General features: G+C 58.3%; 1 protein-coding gene across 1 annotated transcript in view; it reads right to left on the bottom strand.

Annotated features, from left to right (window-relative positions):
- Positions 1–10,481, bottom strand: part of WWP2 (WW domain containing E3 ubiquitin protein ligase 2) — a 31,459-nt gene that overhangs the window by 8,921 nt on the left and 12,057 nt on the right. The window contains exons 5-8 of the mRNA XM_017741359.1: positions 9,628–9,863; positions 7,030–7,246; positions 2,674–2,763; positions 2,179–2,353 (exon numbers count right to left, since the gene is read on the bottom strand). Of these exons, the coding sequence (XP_017596848.1) occupies positions 2,179–2,353; positions 2,674–2,763; positions 7,030–7,246; positions 9,628–9,863 (718 nt within the window). The remainder of the gene's footprint in view (positions 1–2,178; positions 2,354–2,673; positions 2,764–7,029; positions 7,247–9,627; positions 9,864–10,481) is intronic.

Raw genomic sequence — 10,481 nt, 5'->3', positions numbered from 1 at the left:
CACAAACCCCCGCCCCAGCCCCGCTGCGCTCCCTGGGGATAGCGGGTCCCCGGGGCCCAGGGCAGGAGGGGACCTGGAAGCGCTTTTAATGGTTAAATAAGAAACGAATCGTTACCCAAAAGGTAAAAAACCCAGCTGCTGGAGGGGGCTGTGTCCCAGCTCCCCGCGCCAGGACGGATCCGAGTCAGCCTGGGTCCAGGGCATGCCAGACCCGACCCTCGCGGCGCCAGGGACCCCCACCCCCGAGAGGCACCGAAACCTGGATGGGTACAGCTCATGGCAGCCCAGCACCCCGGGGATGGCCAGGCACAGCCCATGCCCCTCTGAGCTTCATCTCTTGTACCCGCCCCCCGTGCCAGGACTGGCATGGCCAGCACAGCTCGGACCTGGGGCAGCGTCCGCTCCCTCCCCACCAGGACAGGATGCCCAGACACGCAGCCGAGTCTTGTCCAGAGGTACCACCTCACTGGCACCTAAACATAGCTAATTGAAGCTACCAGGGCAGGGCTCCAGACAGCTCCTGCAGTTCCCCACAGCCCCTGGGAACAACCTGGCCCCTGTGCCAGAGACCCTTCATGCAAGGGATGCAGCACCAGGGCATCTGCTGGGAGAGCAATCCCTGGCTTCACCCAAGCCCCCCAAGCTCTGCCTTTCCCAGGCTCTGCCCCACTGCTCATCACCCCCCCTACCGTCCCCTCCAGCAAGGAGGGCAGAGGGATGCTGGAGGCAGGGGCAAGTCAAGCAGAAAGCCCCTGTGGGGCAGGAGGCAGAGCAGCAGCCATCACCGCTGGCAGCAGAGTTTGAAACAAAAAGTACAATCGTTTCATCAGGCTAAATTTGGAGCTCGAGTCCCTCCCTCGGCAGAGCGCAGCCAGGGTGAGTTGCACGGCGCTGGAGCGGCTCCAAGGCTGGCGCTGGCTGGGAGTGAGGGACGGGCCCGGAGCCCCGCTGGGAGCCCCCTCCCAGGGGAGCCCCTCCCAGCGCCCTTCCACCGGGCTCTGGTGAACGGCACGTGGGACAGCACGGTCGTGGGGGTCCAGCTCCCCTGTGAGGCTTGGAAGGGTTGGAGAGACATCCAGGGAGGGACAGGCAGGGGGAGGAGAGGGGCTGAGCCCCAGGAGCGGCCCCGGTTGTGTTCCACACAGAATGGACTTTGCACTGCCTACTCCCCTGCCCAGAGAGCAGCCGAGCTCCTCGATGCAGCCCTGAGCTCACTGCAGTCTCAGCTGGGACTCCTGGCTTTCTCTGAGGAGATAAAAGTCAATGAGAAGCTGGTTCCTCTAGGCTGCCCACCTTCCCTCCACACCTGTTCACCTGCCTCTGGCACGAGTGCAGTTTCACCACTGCACGGGCCAGATCGCTGCTCCGGGTGGCAGAACTGCTCCAGCCTGGCCCTTTCCCAAGCACTGCTCTCCCTGCAGCCCATGGCCACCAGCACTGCTCAGGCCAGCAGAGGTGCTCACTCCCACAGCTGGGTCCAGATCCACAGCAAAGGTATGGCTGGGACAAGCGTGGTCCCTTGCCCAGAAACAGAATGGTTGAGACCATTCCCTGAGCAAGGAAACGCAAATACTCAGCCCAAACCAGGAACGAGGGGAAGCAGCAGAGGAAGCAGGAGGGAGCTGGCCAAGTCCAGCTTGTTCCTTGCACCCTCTGGTCCCTGGCTCCTGCAACCCTCTGCACTTGTACCCTGGCCCTGCAGCTCCTGCTGCATCCGGGACCCAACCACGCTGTCCTCAGCCCAACAGAGACCCAGGGAGGGATGAGCTCAGGCCCCAGAGCCTCCTGTCCTGCTACACACCAGGCTCCCACAGCTCCCTCAGCTCCAACAGCAGGTTCTGCAGCCCCATAGGTCTGCAGCAAGGCTTGTCTGATGGGAGTCACAGGAGAATGTGTGCCACTGGCACTGGAGAGACCTTGGGCACAGGCAGCTGAGGACACCTCCCACCACTCTTCAAGGCCGTGCAAGCTGGTTTATAAAAAGCAAGTCACTCCCCCACAGCCTCTGCAGGCAGCTGAGGAGTTTGTGGGCTCCCATCCAGGCACTGCTCTGAGCTCGCACAGACCCCACACAGCCCAGCAAGCGCCTTCCCACGCTCCGTGGCTCCCAGGCAGGCCCCGGCGAGACCAGCGGGACAGCCAGGTGAGACCCCCGCCAGCACCACGCCCGGCTCTCACCTGGTACAAGAACCTTTGGCTGAACTGCTGCATGGCCCCTTGGAGCTGGTTGCGCTGCGACTGCCACTGCTCGTAGTTCCTGACGTACTCGGCCGTGGGGCGCTGCCACGTGGTGGTCCGGGTGTTGTGGTCCACGTAGTAATACCTGCCTCGAGGATCCACGCGCTTCTCCCACCTGCAAGCACCCAAGGAAGTTGTCACCGTGTGTCTCACGCAGCTTGGCCGGTCCTGCGGACTGGCACCCTCCGACACGAGGGCTCCGTGCCCAGCTCCAGCATAACCACTGGTTTCACACCTAAAGGGGCTCTTTTGGACAAGAACCCACCAAAACGAAATACAGAGGACGAGTAACTCTTCGAGTAGCTCCTGCAAGGGCACACGAAGCCTGACAGGACTCTGGGACACCAGCAGAGCTCCCACCAGGATGCCATGAGCATCCCTCCAGGACAGCCGACCTCCAACTGAGGCAAGGCCTGGAGCCCCTGAGCCCCTTACCCTGGAGGAAGGGGTCTCTCCCACGTTGTGGTCTTGTTGTTGTGGTCTACATAGTAGACTCTACCATTCGGCAGCTCCCGCTGTTCCCACCTGCAAGAAAAATAAAATCATGAGGCAGGTGATACTTGCTGGCACCAAGAACATCCAGAGAGCTGCCCCTGGTGGGTCAGGGAGCCCAACCCCTCACATCCTTGGCATTCCAACCTTTACTGGACAGGTCTGCACGGCAGCTGCTGGGCCTCCTAGATGGAGACTCTGGGAGAGGGGCTGCAGCACTCTGCTTCCTGAACAGGCATAACCTGGAACATAAATTCCTAATTTCCCCCAGAAAGGTCGGCGTAAGATTTCACACAGGGTCAGTTTTATGCCCTGTGTTTCTGATGTTTTTGGTTGGTTTGTCCTAATACATCTTCAAAGGGGAGTGTTTGAGTTTGGGCTGGGGCTGGGTTCTCTCCCTGGCAGCCCTGGGCTTGCTGCTGACAGCTACGGCTTAAACACACATGTGGCCACGGCACTCGGGCTGGGGTGGCCCTGAGGACAGCCTGGGTGACAGCGAGCCTGGCTTTACAGGGCCACACTGGAACCATTCTTTGTGTGAATTCATTCATGAATTCACCCTGGCAAAGGTAAAAGCTCTGTGGAGCCTGTGCTTTCTCGTCAGCTTTTATCCTTCAGCAGAGGAGGCGAGGCAGCAGCTGCTGACAGATAAAGTGTTCTCCTGCCACACTTCTGCTCCCACAGGCCTCTCTCCCCATTCAATCTTCTGTCTCAATTAATCACCATAAAAAGCTCTAGGAAATTAATACACCAGCTTCTGTGTGACAGCAAGGGAGCCAGCCCAGGCTGGCAGGGAGAAGGCAGCCCTGGGGATGGAGCTGCTCCAAGTGCTAGTGCCCCACAGCCTGGGCTTGTTCCAGCTCAGCCCCACAGCTCCAAGGACAGCAAAGCCATCGGTGACCTCACCACAGCCACACACCTGCTGTGACACAGCTCAGCTGCATCGCAGCCTCTGTGGAGCCCACGCAACACCTGCACATGTTGCTTCTAGTCAGCAGCACTGGACCTTTCTCCTCCCTGGACCAGGTCAGGGACAACAGTGGGTATCCCTGAGGAAGAGTCCAAGGCAGCATCTGCTGTGCCCCTACACCATAAGGGTGAGGGGCTGCCAAGCCTGACACCGCCCAGTTTCCTGGTCACAAACCACGAACTTGGTGCTTCATGAGCATAAAAGCACCAGGACAGGTAAAACAAGAGTGAAATCTCTAAAGAGAAAATCAGCACAGCTGGGGTGTCCTAAGGCACAAGGATGTCCACCCCATGAGATGGATGGCAGAAGGTGCCCAGGCACCTTCAGGGCAGTGGAATTGACCTGGACAGGTCCTCCAGTCTCATTAACATCAGGTTCTCTGATCCATACAGCTCTGAGGACTTGGAAGGCACCATTCCTGTGGCTATAGAGACCAGAATTCCCATGATGAGAATTCCTCCAGGTTTCTGGATCCCTCTGGGTGTGCTCGTGACTGAAAAGAGACACGCAGGATTGCGGAGAGCTGCTGGTGGTGGCAGCTACTGCTTGATGTCCCCCTGCCCCCACCTCACCCCCTGTAAAAACACTGATGAGCTCACAAACTCCTCCCCAGCAGCTCCTGGGTGATGCGAGGAGTGAATCTGCCGAGGGCTGGCTCTCCCTGCCAGTCACCGCCGGTGGTGATGAACCGCGGTTACCGCTGACACACAGAGATGGGGACACTGGGGACAACCAGTGCCCACCTTGCCCAGCTCCACACAGCCCCCAGCATGGGAGATCCACGGTTTTGGGAGCACTGGATGGTGGGAGCTCTCCCCACATGCACCACACTACAACCACAAAGCACCCAATATGCCGGTCCCTGCCAGCTCTCCTCCAGCTGCCCACAGGCTCATGATGGCCATGGACACAGGGAGCCACAGGCACTGAGAAGTGGCAGAGCTGAGGCAACCCTGCAGTCCAAACAAAACGCCCTCCTTACGTAAGAAACCACAGCCCCATGGGTTCTGCCAGGCAGCATAAAGCACCTCTTTGTGCGGGCAAGACAGCACGCACGCCCCCTGCTCCAGCCGCCTGTCCCCACATGGGATCATCCCTGATAGGATCCAGATGCAGGAGCCAGCAGTCCCCCTCCCCTCCCTTCACTATCGATCCGCTCAGAAACCCCAGCAGGAGAGCTGGGACCCCAAGGCCTTGGGCGCTGTGGCCGCGGCTCCGGCGCCACACACGCTCCCAGCTCCACAGGGGAACACTCTGCCCAGAGGATGTGAAGGAGGTTTTGGGCACTGTCGGGGCTGGAATTACTCAGAACTCCTTCCAGCCCTCTCTAGCCCCTAGGACAGACTCCCAGTTGTGTGAGGGATGCCTTTGAGCCACCACACCTGGTGCCGATGTTGAGACACGGAGATCTGAGCACAGCAAATCACTTGGGATCCCCACATGAACCCAACCGTCTGTTACAGCCCAGAATGAGCAGGGAGGCTGGGACCACCCTCCAGAGGCTGAAGGGAGTGCTCCCCACGCTTCCAGGGAAGGAAGGAGACGCTCGGAGAACGGCGCAGGGCTCAGGAGGGACGTGCCTGGCAGCTCTGCAGGGGGACGCTGCTCCTGGAGTGGCAGAGCAGGAGCCATCCCCACGGGCCCTACAGTGCTCTCACAGCCGTCCCAGCAAGGGGCTATCCTGCATCCCCATCTCCCAAGATGGGCCCCAAACCACCAGTCAGAAAATTCCGTGGTGAGGTGAGCCCGCCAAAAACCAGCCTCCCTGGATCAGGGCTCAAGAGAACTCCAGAAGCTCATTTACACCACCCCAGGGACACAGCACTGTGCAATCCAGTTCAGCAAATCCCCATTAGCCCAGGACCTGCTCTGGCAGCTCCCTGGCAGGGTTCACACCGTGGAGACCTCAATGGATTCAACTCTCCGCTCTCCTTCACCTGGGAAGCCCCTGATCTCTGGTCTCCCCCTGCTCAGGCCAGCACAGCACAGCACAAATGCAGCTCGTGCTGCCCTCTTTCCCCCTACAGATCCCACGGCCAGCACAGAAGGTGCTAACCAAAGGTGTCTCCAGAGATCTAAGTTCCAGCTCAGCCTGGAGAATGCCTCACTACCCCTTCAGTGTTCCTCTCCATCCATCTCCCAAAGCAAACGCCTTTATCCTCCTCCCTGCTCTGACACACCCGATTCTCTGGTGTGTGAGCTCCACAGGGAGATGGGCACAGAGGACACGGCCACTTTTCCACCTGGCTGGGCCAGGTAAATCCAGCCTGGTGTCTTAGAAAGCGGCGCCTGCAGCCTCCTGAACCTCCAGAATCCTGAGGTATCTGCAGGCTTCCCTGCCCCAGCACAGAAACAACAGCCTGTTTCCAGCCCCAGGTGGGGAAAAGGAGACCTTCAGTCTACCTGGTAGGAGCAGAAAGAGGCATAAGCTCTGGCTGGAATAAAGGCCTTTTTGAGAGCACTGGACTTTTCCAGCTGCCTGGAAACAGGAAGCGCCCAGGCCAGGAGAACAGAAACCCTCACACACCCGCATAAAGGCACAGTGAGCCGTTAACCCTAATTACCTGTGACTGACACGCGAGCGGGGCCCTGACCTTCCAGGCATCGCCTCAGCCAAAGCAAAATAAACAGCTCCCTTCATCCCAAACACAGGCCATTTCACCCCCCGCCCAGAATTCTAGGGGTCTGACACGAGGGGAGAACGGCGCAGCTGCAGCACACTGGGGGCTGAGCCCAGACCCCGACTGCCACCCCCACAGCCCGAGCCAGCAGCCCCCACTCCTCTGCAGCCCGTTCCCAATGTCCTGTGGAGAAGGAGGAGGATGAACAGTATCCACACCAGGGAGAATGAGCACCACTACTCGAGGGCCCTGCCCCCCTGGCCCCAGCCGTGGCCAATGTCTCTGTGGTGTCCCCGGAGCACGCCTGTGCCCTCCTGCTCAGTGGAGCTCCCTGAAAATCCACGCTCATTCTCCTGGGTGTTTTCCTCTGACTGATCCCTTGAGCAGCCCGGTGAGAGTGGAGGGCTCTGCTGCTCCCCAGGCACAGATGCTGCTTGGCACAGAGATGCCACCCACTGTTTACTGCCCCAAACACTCAGCAGGCACAGGCCAGACCTCAGCCCAGAGCATCCTGGGCAGGCAGGCAGGACAAGGAGCACAGGATCCCCAGCACCTGCCCCAGGCCCTCCTTGTTCCACTCAGCACCAGCATCTCCACCAGTTCCTGGGGCAGCACTTCCCCTCCCTTGAACAGCCTCTCATCCCAGCACACAGCAGTGCCCCAGTTGGTTCCCATCCCCACTCCCCGAGGGCCACAGGCAGAGCTTACCCGGGGGGCAGAGCATCCAGGGTGAGCACGGCTGCCCGGGCTGGGGGGGCACTGGGGCCTGAGGCCGCCTCCTCGGCCTCTCCGGAGCTGCTCAGGGCAGGAAGGGCAGGAGCAGCGGAGCCGTCGGCCGTGCCGGACGCCGCCGGGGTCGGAACGCTGGCACCAGCTGCCGGCCTGTCCTCATCCATGTCCACGGCACCCACGGCATCCCCGTTCACTGGAAAGGCAGAGGGCAGGAGGTCAGAACCAGGGAGGGGGCCAAGGCCGGCTGATCTTCCCGGGAAGGAGAGCACGTGGTGGGTCACAACCCAAGCACGGCGCTCTCAGTGCTCCCAGCCTGCAGCAAAGGCAGCACCTGCTTCACCCAGACCCCTCTGGGCACCACTGCCATCGCCTCCATCCTGAGGCAATAGCAGAAGGTTCTTTGCATTTGTGCTCAGTGTCTCCTCTGCCACTGGAAACAAGCTGCACCCCGGATGGGAACTCGGGGAATGAGAGGGAGCTCCGAAACAGTGGGTACAGCATCTCCCCTGAGGCAGAGTGAAACCCAGGCTCTGCAAGTCAACAGCACTGGAAAGAGCTAAACGTTGCTGGATTCCACAGAACTTTTGGGAAGGGGAAGAGACTGAGCAAAGGAAAACTGTATACAAAGAAAACTGGTAAGTTTTTTGCAGAGAAAGAAAGTTGAAAGGGAATTTGTTTGAGGAATATTTATTAGATAGCCAAAACGCTGAGACCTGGCAGCCCAGCTGAGGAGAACCTTTGCTACAAGGCATCCTGGCTGAAGCGGCAAAGCAAAAGCTTTATAAACAACCCACAAACAAGGGAGTGAAGGATGCAGACAGATTTCCATGAGTTAGAGCTGAGAAACATAAAAACTGTAAGGGAAGCCCAAATATTTAGAAGCATTGTAGGAAAAAGCAGTATAAACCCTCATGGAAGGGAGACTGAAGAGCTACAGATGCTCTGCGGAAGAGACAGAGTGCTCAGGACACTCTGCTTGGCAGCTGGAGGGTGGCAGGACAAATCCTCCAGCACCAGAGGGATCCTGGGACACAGCAGCAGCTGCAGGTGCCCCCAGGCAAAAGCTGCAGGCAAGGAAGATTTCCAGGTTAGCAACAACTGATGTTCCATCAGAGTCCAGCAGGACCCAGCTGAGGAGGTCTCTGACTGCCCTTCATCTCCAGCAAGCCTGGGAAAAGGCCATTTTAGAAGCTTCAGTCACATTGTGAGAAGCTTCAAAGGGAACCTGCAGCAGGACCCAGGTGAATGCACCATGGTCAGTTTGATCTCAGTCCTGGACAAAGCAGGGAAAAGCTGATCCAAAGTCCACCTGATAAAGAAGGGCTCCAGGGGGAACATAGCAAGGGCTGAACAATGTGGCTGTGGGGAAAACACACCTGGGAATAATCTCTTTTATTGTCAGCTGAAATTACAGATGTGAGTGACAAATGTAATGGGGAGTTCTTGCAACAGCCTGCTTGAAAAACATGGCAGTGTCACCAAAATGTGCCACAGTGAGGGAGAAGAGGTTGGTTTCTAGGCATTCCAGGGTGTCCAGCACTAATCCCAGCCACACAAAACACTCTTCTCCCCATCCCAAGCCATTGCTGACAGGACCTGCGGGAGGCATGGAGGGTGGTAAAACAGCAACAAGGACGGCACAGTCATAAAGCCACTGGGGAGGCTGTGGCTGGGCCAGTAAAAAGTGCTTTAAATACACCAAAGCCAAGGAGCCAAGTTGTACTTGAGATCAAAATCCCCGTCCCCAGCCTGAGGGAGTGTCCACAGAGCAAGGAGCCTGGGAGGGGCTGGGCTTTGACAAAAATGGGCTTTGGAAAAATTGAAATTGCATTGCTCCAGGTTTTCCCAACGAAACGTCAGAAAACACCAAACTCCTTCTGGGCTGAACAGTATGTTTCCTTCTACCCAAAACAAAGCGCTCTGCCTCTCCTTCATCTCCCACAAAAGCAAATGCAGTGCAGAGGAGCAGAAGATGCTCCATGAGAGCCAGAGAAGAAAAACAGATCAGCCACGTGCGACTTCACAGTCAGGCACTCAGCAGGTCTCAGTCCTGCTCCACAAGGGATTTATGGCTTTGTGGACAAATCCAAGAAATGACAAGAGAAATCTTTCCAAAAATACCCCATGGTGTAAGAACCAGCCCTCTATGAGAGGTGGGTTTGTGCCTTGTCTCATGCTTGACAGGCAGCTGCTCCTCCCCACTTCAGAGCTCAGAACATTTTCACTGAAGACTGATGGGAAATTCAGCTGAACCCTGAAAAAGTCCACTCAGCGGTGACAACTGTCCTCCTCACTGTGATATCGGTGATATTGCTGCCCCAGTATCCTTTAAACACCTGGAGCTGGTGACTCCAGAGTGGAGTCACAGAAATGATTCCTGACAGGCAGCACAGATCCTCCCAGTGCGCTCTGCAGAGCTGCCTGGCTTATCAGAAGTAAAATCAATAAAAATCAATCACTCCGCGGGGACAAAATTCCCAGGCACTACAAGATGCATTATCTCAGCAGCAATTCATTTTCTAAATGAGTAATAGCCCCGAGCTCTGCCCCCACCTCCCACGAGCGCAGAGTCACCTGTGCCGTTGGCCACGCCATTGGCCATGCCGGTGGCCGTGCCATTGGCTGTGCTGGTGGCCGCGCCGGTGGCTATGCCATTGGCCATGCTGGTGGCCGTGCCATTGGCCATGCTGGTGGCTGTGCTGGTGTGCTGTGAGCTCTTGGCCTGCTGCCGGTGCCGGCTCCTGGCACTGGGACTTTGCTCTCCACTCCCCGCGTTTCCCCGGGCTGCTCCGGCCACATGTCGGTGCGTCCTGCAAGGGAAGGGAATGTGGGAGGTGGCAGACATCACATGGAAAACCCCACTCCTGTCTTTTTGCCCTGGTCTTCCACTGCTTCCTCCCAGCACAGCCACTGGTGTCCCCTGGGAAGGGCCAGGATACAGTTCCATGCCTCTGCTCAGGGCAGTGCCTGGAGCTTCATGCTGCCTGCTCAGACCTGCCCCCAGTCTTGGCACACACCTGCTGGTGGCAGAGACCCATGGAGGAGTCACCCAGGTGACACCACCTTGCTTTGTTCACAGGCGGTCACTCTATGTGCCGAGGAATGGCCCTGGCCGCTCACGGCCGGACATCTGCTCGCCACCGTGGATGCCAGCTTGTTTCATCCACCCCTGCAGATCCCAGGAGATCCCACACCAGCCCCAGGTCCTGCACCATGGTGGGGACCCTGACCAGTGCCTCATGCCTGGCTCCAAGTCTTGCACAGAGGCAGATGAGGAAGGTGCTCCCAGGACAGCTGTGGCCTCCAGAAAAGGAGGGGACAAGCAGACGGGAAGGATGGGAGCTGAAATCACAGCACAAGTTGTGACCAGCTCAGGTGCAGCTGCTCCATCTCTTGGGGGGCGGTGCCACCCCGGGGGTCCACTTCCA

Source organism: Corvus brachyrhynchos, unplaced genomic scaffold (assembly GCF_000691975.1).
Source record: "Corvus brachyrhynchos isolate BGI_N302 unplaced genomic scaffold, ASM69197v1 scaffold365, whole genome shotgun sequence".
In the NCBI taxonomy this organism is placed as follows: Eukaryota; Metazoa; Chordata; class Aves; order Passeriformes; family Corvidae; genus Corvus; species Corvus brachyrhynchos.
The sequence above is the reverse complement of the archived record's forward strand: the minus strand, read 5'-3'. Positions and strand labels throughout refer to the sequence as shown.